This window comes from Aplidium turbinatum, chromosome 4 (assembly GCF_918807975.1).
Source record: "Aplidium turbinatum chromosome 4, kaAplTurb1.1, whole genome shotgun sequence".
Lineage (NCBI taxonomy): Eukaryota > Metazoa > Chordata > Ascidiacea > Aplousobranchia > Polyclinidae > Aplidium > Aplidium turbinatum.
The window spans coordinates 14,675,171-14,694,858 of NC_137475.1; the positions used below are offsets into that span (position 1 = coordinate 14,675,171).

The 19,688-nt window shown below is 36.7% G+C and overlaps 1 protein-coding gene across 2 annotated transcripts in view; it reads right to left on the bottom strand.

Annotated features, from left to right (window-relative positions):
• Nucleotides 1-303: 303 nt before the first annotated feature.
• Nucleotides 304-19,688, bottom strand: part of LOC145768174 (uncharacterized) — a 34,566-nt gene continuing 15,181 nt past the window's right edge. The window contains exons 1-11 of one of the 2 annotated variants that reach the window (XM_082579651.1): nt 15,447-16,328; nt 14,688-14,895; nt 11,153-11,259; nt 10,431-10,636; nt 7,824-7,989; nt 6,579-6,747; nt 6,123-6,229; nt 4,621-4,692; nt 3,049-3,204; nt 1,637-1,799; nt 304-1,191 (exon numbers count right to left, since the gene is read on the bottom strand). In XM_082579651.1, the coding sequence (XP_082435777.1) occupies nt 1,058-1,191; nt 1,637-1,799; nt 3,049-3,204; nt 4,621-4,692; nt 6,123-6,229; nt 6,579-6,747; nt 7,824-7,989; nt 10,431-10,636; nt 11,153-11,259; nt 14,688-14,856 (1,449 nt within the window). In that variant the 5' untranslated portion in view covers nt 14,857-14,895; nt 15,447-16,328 and the 3' untranslated portion in view covers nt 304-1,057. Of the gene's footprint in view, nt 1,192-1,636; nt 1,800-3,048; nt 3,205-4,620; nt 4,693-6,122; nt 6,230-6,578; nt 6,748-7,823; nt 7,990-10,430; nt 10,637-11,152; nt 11,260-14,687; nt 14,896-15,446; nt 16,329-19,688 lie in introns of those variants that run through there. The other variant, XM_082579650.1, reaches the window with a different exon arrangement.

Consider the following 19,688-nt stretch of genomic DNA (forward strand, 5'->3'; position numbering starts at 1 on the left):
AACTTACTTTTTCTCATTTGCTACTGCTTCCCCAAAGCAACAAAATAGTTTTTTGTCTTTAGGAAACCGCAAAAAGTAAAAACATCTCAAAAAATGTCAGTGAAGCACTAGCAGTAGCTGAAATCAAAATCTGCAAAATGTGACAAATCAGGCCGCATCTCCAGGTGGCCATGCTCGATCTGTGGTCATCCTAAAAGCGATATCCTTCTATCTGAACATGAGAAAGCGCTTGAAAATGTTGGCAACTTCATATTTAAATAGATTTTTCTAAAATCCCACCTTGGCAGAAAAATCAGTAAAAGCTCACCATCCCATGTTTTATTTGGTAACCTCAGGGCTGAAGAAACGAAAAATAAGTTGAGGAAACAGTCGGTTTGTGGGTTATTCGGCGTCGGAATGTCAACATGTTTATTGAAACGGGTCAAACGCATAAATGAAGTCAAATAAAATAACAAATTTTATAATAGCCGATGTCATATCTATTTTGCATTCCATGACAGTCTTTCACGGCTATTACAAGCACGAATGATTACAAATGAATCAAATAAAAAACAACTAATTACCCATTTAATAACCATCAAGAAGAGGGCAGAGGCACAATTATTTGCATAGTAATAATACTAATTATTTTACATTGCGTTTGTGGGCACAATGTACTGCACAATTGCATACAAAGTGGTGGCATAGTAGTAGCAAAATAACAGAATGTAGAAAGCAGCGACAACTGAGTCAGCTGTTCTAATCATAGCATACTACAGAATATCTAGACAAGGGACAACCACTTTGTGAGCCACACGGCACATAAAGTTAAACTGTAATGAATTCACCAATACACCTATTGCAAATGATTAAGAATAGTAACCACAGAGAAAAATGTAAAACCGCAATAAAATTATGGCCATAAATTACATTGCATTAACCTAACAATGCAGCCAGCAAAATCAGTCCTTTTTGCAGTAATTTAACGTCTGCTGACGTTGAATCAACGTAAAATGCACGATTTTGCCCACTGGGAGGTTTGCTTCAACACAATCTTCAGGTTTGCAAACATGGATCGCTACAATGCTGATTTTAAAGCAGCATTGTGACGATCACGAAGGACGCGACGTAGAATCTTTCCGCTGGCCGACTTTGGAATGACGTCAACAAACTCAACTCCTCCCCTCAGATGTTTGTATGAGGACAACTCATCTGAAACAAGCAAAGCGACTTTTGTTAGTCTTGCTACTCAATAATGCGAACAAGAAACACTGGAGTGGCAATAGATTTGCAAATGGGGAATGCTTCATCGTTTGTCTTTTCAACTAAGGGCACCCTCTTCCGGAGCACAATTATCTCACAAAAAAGTGTCAAAATTGCTTTTTTTTTTAATGTACACAAACATTTCAAGCTCTTTCTTGACAACGCAGCCAAGCGTGACTGACAATAGCATGTACCCTACCTACCACTACAGTGCCGCAACAAACAAGTTTCTCGCTATGTAATACCACATAAAACTATATTACAACTAAATTACAGGATTTAAAAACATAACTTCTGAAGTGTGAGTGACATGAAACAAGGCACCAACGCGAGGTCCAAGTATTCTAGAGTCGCCAAGCTACCACACGCCAAGCACCAGCATTGGTTCACTCACTTCTCATGTAGCTATGGACTTCGGCGGCAGAAAGAGCAGGATCACGCCTCACGATGAAAGCTTTCGGAAGCTCTCCTGCCTCTTCATCCGGGATACCAATGACCGCAGCATCCGCTATCTTCACATGACCCAGCAAAACATGCTCCAGCTCTGCAGGAGCGACCTAGAGTTTTGAAAACATGATATGTTGGCGGCGAGGTGTTGGTAGGATTTGTTTCGCATGCACTGTTGTACAGTGCATGCGAACAAGCTGGGACACAGGAAGCAACCTGCTTTCCACCCCCATAAAATGTAAGCATCGACTAATGAATATAAAATAAGGCAACGTGGTTTTTGACTGAAGCAGCTCGCTTCAACGACAGGTTGACAGCAGCGACACCTCGTTGATGGAATATTTTTTGGTAACTTCACCAACTTTAATTGTCAACTTTGACGAAATGGGAGCAAACTTAGATAATATGGCAGGAAACGGCAGCACGTTCGTCTAATATCAAAAAACAAGCAAACAATTAAAACAATTTGCTAAATCCAAAGATAAACCTTCAATCGATCAATCTAATGACAAAATCTTTTACTGTTGCACACTTTTGGAAGGAAAATGATCATGGCAACTTATTTATTTTGACTTAGGCAGCTGCGATTCAACATCCCAAAATACATTGTCCCATATTAATCAATCAATGTGTTAATTTTATGCATTAATTAAGTTATACAATCGTTTAAAACTTTAATGCCAGGTGCATTGTACAGTTTTAAAAAGCGATCTAAACACCAAATCAGCTTCAGCCGTTGCTAAATGTATACAATACTTTCTACGATCTGTCAAATGCTGAGTCAATTTGATATTTAGTATCAAAACCAAAAATTGGATACAATTTTACCCACTTTGCCAACTAAACTGATTACCTAAATTACCTGGTTCTTTTATATAATTTTATCGTGCACAATTTTTACATACATTAAAATTGCCAGTTCCGCGGTTTTTCTGCTAAATTGGGATAGTTTTGTTTCAGAGTAGAGGGAAAATTTTAGTAGTTGTGGGTTGTGTGCTGGTTGGTTTTGTTTCATTTCAAACCCAATATCACAGAATAAATACCATTTTTCGTCACGAATTTCGTTTTTTGACTTCGATTTGTGCAAACTTTCAAATTTTGGACCACTTTTGCTTGTTTCAACTTGTATATAATTATTGGCCTATTTTTTAGTGGAAATTGGGCAGAAAATATAAAAAATATCTGGCAACCTTGACATCCATTGACATATATATCAGTAAAGGTAAGCGCAACAAAATGGGCTCATTGACAAGAAGATTAAAAGTACATGCAATCGAGTGTGACAGGATGGTGGCTGTCTTTGTGAATGAATAAAGCTGTTGGTTTAGTTTTCGTCTACAGTAAATCAGTGAACCTTACTTGAAACCCTTTGTACTTGACGAGTTCTTTCAGTCTATCAACAATATAAAGATTATTTGACTTGTCGTAATGACCAATGTCCCCGGTGTGAAGAAATCCATCTTTGTCAAACGTATTTGCAGTTGCAGATGGGTTATTGTAATATCCAATCATCACCTTGAAATAAAGAACAAACTTAACAGCATTGTAATATACAGAATGCAGATGTTTAAGATGTACCAATACATCGGAAACGTATTCGTTCATACATCAGGTAAATTCATCCCGGCATTTTTTGACGCTCCTTGCTATGTAATTTGAGTGTCATTGCTGCATAGCGTATTCTTGCAACGCTTAAGTATCGGCACATTTCGACAACTTTCTGCATTTTACATTATATTGATCTTATATCGCATGCTTGTAGCCAACTATAAAATGTGTCCTCACGCTCTATGTAAACATGTATAACAGATCATAGGGAACCGCAGTCAACCTCAACGGCCGGGATTGTAGCAATCTGAAGGACAAGCCTGTGAAATGTCGATTACGATTTCAATGGACCATTAACAAATTGTTGATCAAAATTCAGGAGCTGGTGTACAAGTCTTATCGTAAAGGTATACAGTACAGGTCTTGACCAAAACATGTGGATTGAAGTGTGTGAACAGTATTATAAAGCAAAGGTAAGGTAGTTTCACCCTATATGTTTGGTTGAGTCCTGTCTTTGTCATGAGTTACCAAGGGGGGGGACTTGTATACCAGCTCCAAAATTCATTCGCAATAGCAAAATTAATATAAAATTAAGGACATAAGTCACATAACTGTTTAAACAATAGGCCTAGTTACAAGAAAATTCAATTTAATGAAAGTTTACTTATGCGTTGTTGTGTTCCTTCCTGCCGCGAGTTAAGCAATTTACGTTGTGATATTGTAATAGACCGCTTTTCACCATTTTCATAATTGAATACCGAAAGGCTAGGGTGTTCATCAGGACAATTATCGTTTCTAACACTAGTTGCAACGTTCATCTGATGAAAGTGGAAGTAAAAGCAACAAGAGACAGGTTGATTTATTGCTTATCGGACGTTTCGCGCATCATCACAATGCCCATCCTCAGCGAAAACAAACAAAATATAATTTACAAAGTTATATACTGTAGTGCGGTTGAAGGCAAGAAAAAATAAACACAAATTATTTTAAAAGTTGGCTAAAGATGTGTAAGCAGTTACTTTCTACGTTAAATTACGAAAAAACTTCCAATTCATTAAACATAAATTCGAAGCAGTGGAGACCAACAGAAACTCGAGACGAAATTAAATTACAATAGCGTTTTTGGCCAACCTTTCAAACAATCTGTGTTTCATTTTTCCTTGCCTTCACCCGCACTGCAGTATAAAACTTTGTAAATTATATTTTGTATGTTATTCGCTTTGAGCATGCGCATTGTCATGGTGCGCGAAACGTCAGTGAAGCAATAAATCAACCTGTTTGTTGTTGCTTTTACTTTCATTTTCATCAGATGAACGTTGCAACTAGTGCTAGAAATGATTTTCATAATTTAATTCTAACGAGCGACATTGTTCAAGTATATACCTCCGGACCTTTCACCAAGATCTCCCCATCCTGATCATGGGACAAGATTTCACCGGTATTCGGGTCTGCAATCTAAGGAGAACAGATACAAGTGTCAAAAAATACATGAGACGAAATTTCGAACACTTTTATCGATCAGACCATGCCATTGATTGCTATTCGAGAACTAAAAATATTGCAGCATACGAAATATTAAATCATAGGCATACAAAGCCAAGTAACTTAATCAGATTTAACATATTCAAGTTTATTACGACATTTACAGAAAACAAAAAACTACATTGGAACAAATTTTGAACGTTTTCGACAGCACATGATGCACTCTTCAGGAGTATGTAACGATTGTGTTTTGTTTAGATATAGATGAAATTACTACATATTTATTATTCCTAAAGAGAGGACATCATGTGATGTCGAAAACGTTCGAAGTTTGTTTCAATGTAGTTTTTATTTTGTTTTCTGTAGTGTAAATGTAAATACAGTGCCGGTAAAAAAATCTTTACATTCAGTCGGCAAAAAAAAACTTTACATGTAAAATCTGCACAAGTTCTTAGCTTACTGTTCCCGCCAAAAGCATTGCGTCTTAAAAACGCTTATAGTTACATCATTAGTTACTCTCCGGCAACACTTCACTGTAAAGCCATTGCTCTGCGTGCCTGGTGTTGCTTTCCAGCTTCGTGAGTAGTAAAGGGGGTAAAATAACACAATATTTTTCATTTTCTTAAAGTTTCGAGGTTATCATGCAAATTTTTTTTCAAAAACTAAAATGGGTCGAAAGAAGAAGCAAATGGAAGTAAAACCTCGTGCCTTGACTTTGTGAGAGAAGGGAGATTGTGTGATTGCTATAGCCAGAGATATTGGGGTCTCCAGAGAGGCAATGTATCAACTAAAATCTTTACAATTAGTGAATATTTCACATTTTTAATTGATAAATTGCCTCTCTTGAGACCCCAATATCTCTGGCTACAGCAATCAAAGAATCTCCCTTCTCTCACAAAGTCAAGGCACGAGGTTTTACTTCCATTTGCTTCTTCTTTCGACCCATTTTAGTTTTTGAAAATTGTTTGCAAGACCTCGAAACTTTGAGAAAATGAAAAATATTGTGTTATTTTACCCCCCTTACTACTCACGAAGCTGGAAAGCAACACTAGGCACGCAGAGCAATGGCTTTACAGTGAAGTGTTGCCAGAGAGTAGCTAATAATGAAACTACAAGTGTTTTTGTGTCGTAATCCTTTTGGCGGGAACAGTAACCTAAGAACTTGTGCAGATTTTACATGTAAAGTTTTTTTTTTTGCCGACCGAATGTAAAGATTTTTTTTTGCCGGCACTGTATGTTAAATCTGATTAAGTTACTTGGCTTCGTATGCCTATAATTCAACAAGACAAACTCTCCATCAAAGCTCTATTAGTGGTAACATCAGTTACAAAAGACAAACGTGATTATAAGATCGCAATTATAAGATGTCCGCTCGCAAGCACAAAGTTAAACAGTACAATTACTTTAACAAAGTTCATCGGACAGGGTTTGCCGGCAGTCGTGGCAGACAATCCCCATGAAGAATCATTGTGGATGCTGCAAAGTCCTGTAGTTTCTGTCATGCCCCAACCTGAAACATCAATGAAAAGTTAGAATGGACAACTCAAAAAGAAACTATTTGCAGTAGACAGGAAAACACTTTTAGCAGGCGTGTTCATGGGATAGGCTCCTCAGTACTTAACTAATACATTCATCACAATACTAAGTTATAGACAACAATACCCATGGGTAGTCAAGCGTTACCTTAATTTTGTCTTTTTCAAGAAGAATAAAAACTAGCCTACACGCAACCGTTAATCCTTCCAAGGTCTCCCAAAGAAGAATTAGCTTCCTTTTGGAAAGCAGCAGGCTAAAACAAAAATCTAATAATGCGGCAACCACCATTCACAACCAAAACACAATTATCTTCACTGCGTTACCTTGTATCAAGTTGCAGTTCAACTTTTTCATGACGGAATCAGCGAGGTGAGACGAAATAGGCGCAGCACCGATTATGAAAGTTTTTAGGGATGAAAGATCGAACGCATCCTCTATATTACTTTTGGCGATAGAAAGCAACATTGGGGGCACCAAAGGGCATGTGGTAACCTATAAAAACATTCTCGCGTTATTAAGAGGCCTTTTCAAGGTAATACAATAAAAGTGTCTTTGGCCTTGTCGTTTCAAACATTGTGACAAAGATTTAAATTGAGCAAGTGAAGAGGTAAGGAAAGAAACCTTCGTGTTAACCTACGGCTCACTAAGCTACCGCCACATGCATGCTCTTGCAACCGGGCAATCAGGGCCGTGGAGTCGAACAAAAAAAATTTGTTTGCCATCTTTTTCAAAACATATATTGTTTCTTGTTCTCTAAAACATTTTATAAAAAATTTAAATGGAAGTGTTTTTTTTGACAGTTTTTGTAAAAGTCGCCGTTACCCACAACTTAAGTGAACTTGAAAGTTGAATTAAAAAAAAAAAAAACAAGAAATCGGACAATATAAAAAAATCTGGCAACGCTAAAGACGGAATCCGCCAGTCATAAATCGAGGAATCGTATATTTTTCACCCGACTGCATAGCCCTGCTCACAATGCTTAGCTTAACAGCACAATTACGGTGAAGTAGTAACTTCTATACCAAGCCAATATGCAAAGTCTGTAAAAACACCTTAGTTAGAACTACCGTAGTGTAGTTTGTAGAGAAGCCGTTAAAAGTGTTAATCTAGTTCAAAAGAAAACAACTAGGCTACTCATGGCCACCTAAAGATACGGCCTGATTTGTCACATTTTGCAGAAATTTTCAGGTTTTGCTAACTTTTGGCGAATGTTTGAATAATTTTTTCTAAAAATTATATTTTTACACTTTCTTTACTGTTTTCCTCAGATGACACAATAGGTTTTAACATCCTCAGATGTTGAAAAACAAAGAAAATTTGATTTCGAAGATTTTGGTCAGACTGTTAATTTTTCAATGACAGTCTGATTCAGCGTTCTTCAACTTACTTTTTCTCATTTGCTACTGCTTCCCCCAAGGCAACAAAAAGCTTTTATATCATTAAGAGACAGCAAAAAGGAAAAAAATCTAAGAAAATGTCAATCAAACACTAGCAGTAGCTGTAATCAAAATCTGCAAAATGTGACAAATCAGGCCACATCTCCAGGTGGCCAACTGGCCATGAACTACCTTATAGGTTTCAATAGCTCTGCTAAACCGCTTCAGTAAGAATCTCCGATCAACTACCAAAGTGGCACCTTGACATAGCACAGTCAATGATCGACACATTCCGTAAATGTGGAAAGTGGGAAGGACCAGATACTCCACATCATGAGGCATAAGCTTTAAGATCACTCTAACAAAACATCAGAAATTGACTTTGTCGAAAATAAATTACTTTGAATATTTTTCAGAACAAAGATATGTTTTGTTTCAACGCAGAGATCCTTGGCATGGGTTACTGGTTAGGTCTCTTAGTGAAAAATTTGCAATTTTTTTTTCAGAATAAATGTGAGGTCGTCAAAAAAAGTCTTTTAAATATCACTAGTAGCTAAAGTTGCAGTCTACATATGAACAAAATGACCAGCACAAGTGCAGATGTTATACAATAATACAACAAATAAACTGTACACGTACTACACGTGTTTTGTTGACTTGAAGAAGGCGTTTGGCAGAGTCTCAAGAAAAAGATGGATACCGGAGGTGCTAGTGAGGGCGGAGATGACGATGTATGAAGGTGCGAGAACAAAAGTAAAAGTTAGTTCAAATCAGCATTCGATGGATTTTTAGTAAAAGTCGGGATACATCAAGGATCGGTGCTGTTACCTCTTATAGTTGCTATTGTGGTTGATGTTCTCATTGAAAGGGTAAGGGAGGGGTTGTTGAGTAAACTTTTGTATGCGGATAACCTAGTCTTGACCAGTAGTAGTATGGAGGGACTAAAACAAAAGTTTTCGAAATGAAAGGAGCATTTGATACAAAGGGGATAAAGGTAAATAGAGAGAAAACGAAAGCGATGGTGAGTAGCCTAGAGCGGAAGGTATAGTTGTATAGAGCATAGTCGAACCATGCGCAATATGTGGAAACCCAGACAACAAATCAACCCGTGTTTTACATTGATTCAATGTCTGCAGACGTTAAAACAATTTAAAACACGGTTGATTTGCTGTCTGGGAAGAGAGTGATAACTAGGGCCCGCAAAAGTCAATAAAGTCAAAAATTTTTAAGGACCTGTCCACGAATCAAAGAATAAAGTTGTTGTCAGCACCTAGGGGAGTGTTTCTTAGAAGTTTATAGGTTAAAATTGACAATAAAGTCAAAATTTTCAATAAATTCAAAATTTGCCAAATTATGGCTTTTGACAAACTTTTTGTGTTTCTTGAGTAATTTTTGTCGAAATCCTTGTGGAAGCATTGTAAATCAGAAACTGCGATACAATTAAACCATATTAACCGATAAAAGCAGGAAATATGTCACAATGGCCACTTGGATCAGCAGTAACTTTTATCGCAAATTGTCCATTGTTTATTCATTGTTACGCATTTAAATAATTCTTATAAAAGACTTCCTCTTCACAAACGTGGTCTTTTCGAAGATCAACAGTTTGAATTTTGGGAATAGTCAACTGACATTCTGTAATACAAAAATGCCTAAGCATTGTAAGCAAGCTAAATCGTCTTCAGAGCATTGTAAAGATTTTGCTGATGAATTTAATTTACCATGCAGAGAAAATCGAGGCAAAGTGCCCTTTCCACAAGGACAAAATAACACAGGCTACCTAAATCTATCGCCAACAAACACGACACACTTTTTATAATCCATAAAACACCTTGACTTTTCGACAAAATATTAGGTTTGGGTCTAAATTCGACAAACTATTATGTTTGAGTAACTGGTATCAACTCAAGGAAGAACTGTGTCTTCTACAAATAAGCAATTTCGTTAGGTCAAAATAAAGTCAAAATTTGATAAAAATAAAGTCAAATTTTTTTTTTTATGTCAAAATAAAAATGGCCCTAGTGATAACTGATAACACATGAGAAATTCGATGACATGCAAGGTGTGTGGTAAGTGGTTACATGTAAGATGTGTCAATACGAGGAGAGCAACAGAAAGACTGGAAAATTGTTTTATTTGTGGGAAATGTGAAAAAGGAAAAGATTTAGTTGAGGATTGCAGAGAAAGTTTCTGTTATGGAATTGAAATAGTGACCAACTTCTGTCATTTGAGTGATCAAATAAATGGAAGCGGTGGATGCGAAACAGCTGTGACAAGAAGGGCAAGGCTGGGTTGAGCAAAGTTCAGGGAATGTGGGAAAATGTTATATATACAGTATTATATAGAAAAGTTTTCATTTATGTTCATTTCATAGAGAAGTTTTCATTTCAAGAATCAATTTCGTTGAATTAATATAAAAATGACGGATTTTGCTGTCTGGGAAGAAAAAGGTTGAAGAAAAATGATTAGACAAGACATAATCTAAATCAGTGGTTCCCAAACGATGGGTCGCAAAGGGTCGAAACATGGGTCATGCAGGGACGATTCAAATCTGCCAAAATGGAACTGTTGTAAACTAATTTGTTAACGAACTTTGTTTTTTATCAGGTTGGTTTAATCCCAACATCGAGTAGATTATTGTATCATACGTATTTATTTAGCTCCTCTTATCAAAACCAATTATTGCTTCAATAAGTAATTTTCCCGGCATTTGTTACTTCCTTCAAAAAATCACAGCAAACGTGAATTATAGCCTACTGTATGTTCACAATGCAATAGGCTACTGATCGAATTGATTACTTGGCAATTGTAAGTGCCGACACGTAGTTGTAGTGGCTGAGCATAACTCCTTTAGGCTGGCCTGTAGTTCCACTGGAGTAAAACAAAGCTACCACATCATTGTGAAGATCAATTTTAACAGATTTTGGGTATAAGTCTCCGTTTTCTCTCTCCATAAATTCCTTAAAGGAACGAAAACCTTCACAGGGTTCCAGCATGAACACTTCCTACAAGTGAAAAAAGTACTGATTTGCAGTGACCTAGCTCTAAATACACAGAATTTTATGCAAAGTTTCTGCATCCAGTGGATAAGTGAATAAGAAATCAAAGGACGCCGGCCAATATGACCTCCACAGGACATTCTCGTTCTTTCTGAGTCAAAATGTCACTGGTAAGATATGCTTGTGATTTCTTACGACCAAACAGGCACAAAAGTTGTTGCACTCATTCTACAGAAGGGGATTGCTATTGCAAATTGCAAGGCTTTCTGACAATATTCAACAGTTGATGTTGCTCCATGTTAATGGCATTTGTAAATCAAATACCTATAATATATGTCCGTTTTCCATATTGCACACTAATCTACGGTAATAACTAATATATAATTTGTGGTGTGATCACTGCCACTTTAAATTCGCCTAACACGTGTGGACAGCCAGAGAAAAAGTTTAATGCCCTTAAAGCACATTAAAATGTTAACTGCATATTCGTAAGCTGATACTTGAGGAAGCACGTTGCTTTACCTTGCAAAATTTCAACTGGGATGTAACTTTTCGTATTTTTTCCGCATTGCCAGGAACAGTGAACACAAATTTTGGCTTTGAATCTTGAAATTGATGCAAAATCTCATCTGTAATATGAAAAAATATCTGGTTAGGAGTGACTATAGTGAGCAGACTGTGAAGTAGCTGAAGGCCTAGAAACTGTAGTAATGTGGTTGAACCATGGGTTGAAAGCAGGGTCATTCCATTATATTTCAGGTCATGAAAAAACCAATACTCTTGGAAATGTTTCATACTTTGGCAGTAAGTTCACAATCATTAACTGAGCACACCAAAAAATTTTTTTTTGAAATTGACCAAGTGGTTTAGAAGTTGTGGGGGTTTGAAATTCACCACCTGACCGGGGCATCGTGCCCCCCCAAAATTCAAATTTTGCTAATATCTCGTAATTTATAGCTAAAAAAACAACCAAAATATGTAGAATACCATTTTTGGGGGCAAAGAATCTGAATTTCCAGTCAAAATTGGTGAAAAGATATCATTTATAGATGAAAACAACGTTTCAAAAATTTTGGGGGGGATAACTTTGGAGGGTGCTTTGGCCATGTAGCCATGACCAAATTCAAAAATTTTTTTTCTGAAATTATTTACCTGTTTATGTTATGTCTTTATGATGAGTTATTTTAGTTGTTCCATGTGTTTTTTGAGAGGGACTGCAGTTTAAAACTGATACTCAGTTTGGCAAAATTCCAATTTCTTTGACATGAAGTTTTGGCATTTTTGAAACAGCAAATTGATTGATTGATTGAATCTTTATCCTCGGACTGGGAAAGCTTCTTGCAGAGCTTAATCCTGGCAGTTTCGCATACTTGTAGAGGCTTCGCATCACTGACGCAGGCCCGGTCACCGAGATTGACAGAGTGAAGTTTCCGATTGTTGAAGTCTTGTTGCCGGGGAACTATTCCATCCATTAGATGCCGCTGAATGGAGAGCAGTCCTTAACGTGCGTTGCTCAAGCGCACACCCCGAGAGTCGAACCAGCGCCGCTTGATCTTGAAGTTTCTTCGTTCCATAAGTGACGCGCTAACCAATTGAGCTATCGGGGCGGACATTGAGCTATCGGGGCGGACGAATTGTAATGTATGTCTGTCATCTGACAGTGATTTGTTTCAATCCATATGATCAAAAAAGTTAAAAGTATAATTAACTCCCATAGGTACAGCTTAGAAATTATTGAGTGAGCATCAAGTAATAAAAAATACACCAAATTGCACATCAGTCTAGTTAAAAAGTTTTTCAAGTTTGTTCAGTTCTTGCGAGCTAAAAGTGTAACTTCTACCATTGGATGTAGAAGGTGGAGTTAGTTTCAAAAGTGCAGAAGTGGGTGGCATCCAGCATATATTGTCTTTTCCAAACCAAACTGTTTAACTCCTTTCCTGCTGAATAATAAAAACATCATAGCCAGGCAGTTTTCTACTTCAATGAAAAGTTAGTTCAGAAATGATAAGGGTGCAGGCAGGTGCTGGTTTGATAAGAAATGGTAGTAAAATCTTGATCAGACTAGCTATTTGATATCAGCTGAATAATAAAACATTGGTAGTTTGACACATAAAACAATTCTTAAAGAAATAGACCATAATATGGCTGAACCCTGCAAATATTGTGACAAAGCATCAGTTATGTTTCAATTATTTTCATTTTTTTGATATGTATGGGTTGATATTTTCTAAGTTGAATATTTTGGTTTATGCAAAACTTACATCAATCAAATTTCGTGAAAATATTATTCTTCAATTGCTTTGTTTGAAAAAAAAATTTTTTTGGGATCTTTTTCTCAGCGCTTCGAAATATTCCCCCAAACGTAGCGTATCAAAAATAAATTAAGAAAAACTTTAAACCTAAATTACCATTTGAAATGTTCATCTTAGCATATTTTTAATTGCAATTTAAATTAGGGGCAGATCTACCGGGTGGGCCTGATTGGTACAGGCCCACCCAGATTGACAGTGGGTCCACCCAAAATCAGATTTATGAAAAAAAACATATTAATGTTTAATACTAGAACAACCAAGTGGCACTGAATTGTCTGCGGCATCACTATTTCACAGCATTTGTAAGAGATATTCGGTAACACTAAGTTTTTGTGTGCTGGGCCGCCGTGGCCTTATTGGTGAAGGCCCACCAAGATATTTCTTAGGCCTATCCATAAACTACGTTCTGAATCCGCCACTGATTTAAATGAATTCCTTGGATCTTAAATTGGTAAAATGCATGTTTTCAGTGCGAAAATCGTTCAAGGTAAAGAGTTATTGTCAAAAAATGAAGGTGCAAAATGAAAAAATAGCTGTGCTCAGCTTCCAAAATCCTACTAGTGGCCGAAAATTTAAAGTGCTCTATCTCGGCCCCCAATGAAGATACTTCAAAAAATTTTTTTGCTCCTTTCATCATTTTTTAGTATGTACAAAATATGTCAAAATAAGCAAAATCTGTGACGAGTGGTTACAAAATTTGAAAAAAGCTGATGATTATAAATGGAATGCCCCACTGTACAATGTTAAAAAAGCATTTAAAATTGGCAAAATTTTAGAAAGAATTTTGACTGCCAGTCCAGGCAAGGAACAATATGGAACAACAAAATTGGAGTGTGTTTATCAAAATATAAGCCCAACTTAACATCCCCCCCCAAAAAAAATGTTTTTTTTTTCTTCGGCTACATGGGCAAATTTCTCCCCAAAATATACACCTCAAAAATATTTACAATCAAATTACTCCAAAACTACATGCTTTTCTTATATTCTGTTTGCAAATTTGGATTCCTCATCCCCCAAAACGGTATTCTACATATTTTCATCAACTTCCTAGCTTCAGTAAACAGATATTGGGGCATTTTTACTTTTTGGAGCTGAAATACTGCCACCGTGCGGTTAAAATTGAAAATGGTGTAACTTTAAAACCCCTCGACCAATTTTGAAAAAAAATTTTTTGTTGAGCTCAGTGGGTTGCCATCTCTCACATATGTCAAAATCAACCAAATCGGAGAGTATGGGTGGCATTTCCTCTAATTTTGACCTGAAATATAATGGAATGACCCAGCAATAAGTTAGTTGCTTCCCATTTGCTCTTCTTAATAACAAGCCTTTGCAAGAAATGTAAACATATTTTGTGCAATAGATGATTATGAAACCAATGAAATATCAATTTTTTGTCTCAGGTTTATAGGTGAATAATAACAATATAATATTTGATACAATTCACTCTGCTTGTTTTTTTGCTTGGCATTGAGCACTTTTTTGTAGTATATATATACTTTTAAAATTAAATTGATAGCAGTATTAGATCAACGTAACAAAAGTCATATTATAATAAGTAGCAAAGCTTAAAATTCAAAAACTGATTGTAGTTCACATAAAAGAAGAATTTGAATGATCACCATGCTCCACAAAATAACCATAACCATGATGCTAACATGCGGTGGGCAGTCATGCATCAAAGTTTCAAAGGCTAAAAATTGAGCTAACAAGGATTTCACAACAATAAACTTAGTTGCTAAACATACGATAAGTGTAAACAGGATTGCACGTTGTAAGTATGCCTCCACAAGCTGCTGTTGCAAGAAATACAACCACATATTCAATTGCATTAGGACAGAAAAGTGCAACAACATCTCCCTTATGAAGACCAGATCTCACTAGAAAGCTTGCACATTTTATCACAACATTTATCATTTCTTTGCAAGTGTAGGAATGATCTTCAAAGGCAGAAACCTGAAAAAGGAACATATATGTTTGTTGACATAAAATAATTTAATGAAAAATTACACCCATAATTGTATGCATCCACTATTAAAAATTGATCTTGTCAAATCTAGAAAAGTTTATGACTCTTTAGGAAGAACCACAGTCTGCAATCTTCAGTTAGAGAATAGCCTGAACGTTACCTAATCTAATCTTTAGGCTAATGCTTAAATGTTACTATTGTCACACAATGGTAATTTTTTAAAATGCAGTTGACACAAACTATGGAATTGCATTGTAACCGAAAATTCAATCAAAGCATACTAATATTACCACAAGGTTTCATTTGAAATAAGAAAATGTAATGAAAAGTTTTAATTGAAAAAAAGACTTATTGCAAAGACAGATCTCATAGTTGTTAAAATGTTAAGCTGCATTAATGTTTAATATTAATTATTAATACAATGCTTTATCACAGTGTGACAAATTGCAAACCAAAAATACGAAAACATATAAATCCAAAGTTTACAAACCATTTTAAACTTAACAAAAAGGTATAAAGTACATTTAAGTACATAAACCTGTTGAAAGTATATCGTGACCAGGAAGATTGCCCGTCGGAATATTGCCCGCCGGAAAATTGCCCGCCGGAAAATTGCCCGCCGGAAAATTGCCTGTGTGGGCAGATTGCCGTCGAGAAAACTGCCACCCGAAAAATTGCCCGTCTTTGAGTAAGAAATAGCTGCGAAAAAAATCCAGCTATGAGTCTGTATTGAACCATTGTTCCTCAAATAGTCTAAACTTAGCACCTTTGCAACCAGATTGGTGCGACGAGATTTAATTATCACGTTTTGAAACTGATCTTTGTCATGTATTAAGCGAAATTCATGAAGTAGCCTATTTTAATCTGTAGAAAACTTGAAAATGTACATTAGGTAATTCGCAGTAATAAAGGCACATCACATCATAAATTTATCATTTAGACATTGAAAGTAGCAATCAATTAACTTTCATGCGGGAATGACAAGTATGGGGAAGGTTTAATTGATATCAGAAATTTACATGATTACTATTGTTGCTCATGTGTTAACCAAAGCGATCATACAGAAGGCAAATAATGAGAATACACCCATCAAAACACCCGGACGATGTACGTTCATTTACTTTCTTTAAAGTTTGAATATTGTCAATATACTAGTTCGCAGGGCTGCGATTTTTTCTTTCTCGTCGAACGACCAAAAATTCTGCGTTTGTTTGTCGAATAGTAATATGACATCACAAGAGTCAGATAAGCGTTTGGCCACGAATTACCGCACAAGTAGTGTGGATGTACGATTGTACATCAGAGTCACGTAAGTTTTTAATCACATGCTGATTGAGTGATTGCAAAGGAGTATCATGCACTAAGTTGTCTACCTACCGGACGTGTATATTATTTGTTTTGCTCCAGGAAGAGAACTGTTTTAAACGCGAAACTGAGAATCGCAAAAGAAAAAAGCCCTTAGGCTATACCGCTAAAGTAACCTACTGCGTGACAGAGATTGAGATTTTTTTTTGGCATCTTTTTAGTCTCGCAGTCTCGCTTAGTACGTAAATAGTTATGTACGTACCACGTCCCGCACGCAAACACACTTAGGAGCAAAATACGCAAGTTACCAAGAAACACAGCCAAGATAAAGCGAAAAATGAACTACAGATAAAAGAAAACAGAACAATACTACGATAATAAGAAACAACGGCGTAGTGTTACAGCATTTAAGGTGTGCCGAGATGGCGGACAAGCCTCTTCGTACAACAATGCAACAAACTAAATGCAATCACGTACGAATCACGAAATTAAATGCACACAAGAACGAATTAATTAATAACAGTGAAAGGAACGAACATTCGTAACAAGACAAGCATTAATGCCAGGGCATGCTTGCTACTAGATCTTGATTTTGCTGCCTCTGCATGACTTTAGACCGAAGATTTGCGTTAAATGCCAATCGTTTCGGAACAGGCAGTCAAGTGCTTTTCGCAATAATGGTTTCGCCAGTGAATTCGGTGGGCCGCACATGCCAACGATCTTGAATAGCTTCGTCAGACAGCGGCCTTAATCGCGAGTCGTGCAGTGCGTAGCTGGAGCAGAAAGACTCGACGATACATTTGTTACAACAGCGCAACAGGTACTTCAAGCACGAGTGCATGAGCTCACTTAAATCCTGGTAAAAAATTTGCTTTGTGAAGATGTTGTACCACAAACTTTCAATCGAAGGAAACGGCTTTTCTGATACTAGGCGCTGATGAAGCGTGCGGTACAGCGAAATGAGGCGTTCCTGGTTAAAATCCGCACCAGCGGACTCTAGAAGATGGCGAATACCAGAAAGCTCATCACTTGTAGGTGTTGAAGAGCGTGCTGACGTGCTGCTGTTGCAATAAGTATCTCACGGAGTCAATTTTGTTAATTGGCTCATACGGCGAAATGCAAACTGGCTTAGACGTTCACAACTAAAAGTAACCTACTTCGGTTATTTTATCCATAAAGAAACCCGTTGAGTCGAAAAGCACAAAACGTGTGTGGCGAAATGTTTGATGCCAGGTGTTAGAAATTCGATCAAAGCATTTTTCTGTAGTGTTCAAAATGTTCTTCTGGAAGAGAACTTCTTTCCATAAAAATAGCGGCTCTTTCATCTGTATTTCTGAACATCTGATTGGAAAATAGGCTGTTTTCTAGATGTGAAAAACTTTCGTAACAAGTAGGCCTATTCAACAGATTCATTTTAACAGAGCAATATTGTAATTGGCTTATACGACAAAATACAAACTGGCATAGACGTTCACAACTAAAAGTAGCCTAGGAGGCATTCCATTATAATTCAACAAATCCAAATAACCACTAAGTCTTCAATTTTGATGACTAAAGCACATGTCATAGCATGTGAAAAATGCATCTCGGCAAAAAAAAAAAAATTTGAAAATCGGACAAGCGGTTTTCGAGATATTCCGTTCTGAAGTTTTGTGGCTGTCACTAGGTGGCGCTGTTGATGTTCCCAATGTTTTTTGATTTTAGGGTTATATTTGAGGTAGAAAGTCGGTTGAAGTGTCTATTTCACCATTTTTCATGATGCAGAATTCAAAAATGATGTCAATTTTAGTCTACAAGAATTAACTAAGGAGTTGTGTGGCATTTAAAAAAAATTGGGGGACCAAATGCCAACCCCCAAATTTCCATGTGGGTAACAAGATATCCCAAAAAATGTTTTTGTTTTTCAAAGTTTCTTGCGTATACTTAATAATAACATACTGTTTATTTATGAGACTTTTGTCCTTTTTGCATAATGCAACCTTTTATCAAAGACTTGCATGAGAAGTTATATGATCTACTAATGCAATATTTGAATGATGTGTGCTTATGATGTCACAATAACAAATTACAGATTTTCCCAAAATACTTTTTTCATTGTGAAAATTGCTCAGGAAAACCAGCCTTTGTTTCAAAGTTGCAGTCAAATTTTGTTTTCCCGGGCAATTTTCACATTAAAAAAAAGTTTTTTGGGGAAATCTGTAATTTATTATTGTGACATCATAAGCAAGTATTATTCAAATATTGCATTAATAGATCTTTGATATAAGGTTGCATTGTGCAAAAAGGACAAAAGTCTCATAAAAAAATATTATACTATCATGAAGTATATGCAAGAAACTTTCAAGAACAGAATTTTTTTTCGGGATATCTCGTTACCCACATGACAATTTGAGGGTTGGCATTTGGTCCCCTAAATTTTTTAAAATGCCCCATAACTCTTTAGCTAATGCTTTTAGAATAAAATTGAGACCATTTTTGAATTCTGCATTATGAAAAATGGTGGAATAGACACTACAACCAACTTTCTACCCCAAATATATCCCTAAAATAAAAAAACATTGGGAACATCAACAGTGCCACCTAGTGACAGCAACAAAATTTCAAAATGCGATATCTTAAAAACCACTTGTCCGATTTTCAAAATTTTTTTTTGCCCAAATTCAAATTTTGAAAACAACAAAATATATCAAAACCAACACCTTTTGAAACCTAGTGGTTACATTTCTTTCTAAAATTTGTTGAATTATAATGGAATGTCTCCTAGGTTATTTCATCTATAAAAGAAACCCATTGTGTCGAATAGCACGAAACGTGTGTGGAGAAATGTTTGATGCCAGGCGTTAGAACTTCGATCAAAGCATTCTCCCGCAGTGTTCAAAATGGCGACGCGGACGCCTTGGGAGTTTTTCGCGTGAATCGTCGCTTTTAGGCTTTGCCTTGAATTACCTGGCGCAAGACAATTTACGTAAGTCGGCACTCTTATGATTGCATCATGTGATGCCCCCCCCCCCCCCCCCGGTTGTTCCTCGACCTGACGACGTTCAGTCCTCTCTCAGTTTTTTTTCCGTAAGGCACAGTGTTTGTCGAATTGTGACGGCGTGTGTCGAGCGACGTCGTCGCCAAAAAAGGCAAAAATCGCAGCCCTGCTAACGACATTCAGTCCTCTCTCAGTTTTTTTCAATAAGGCACGACGTTTGTCGAATAGTGATGGCGCGTGTCGAGTGACCTCGTCACCAAAAAAGGCAAAAATCGCAGCCCTGCTAGTTCGTGTGTAATTTTGCTTTGCAACTTGTAGATTTTCTTTCACTGCACTCCCAATAAATTGTAGTACCGCTTTTATTCGTCTTATTTCGATGATACATAAATTGCAATTCATCTACAAAAATGCATTTTCCGCTCTCACTTTTTATAACGGTCACCATTTTGTAGTGCCACAGCCCACAGTGTAGTAGTGGTGTAGTGCCACAGGTCAGTG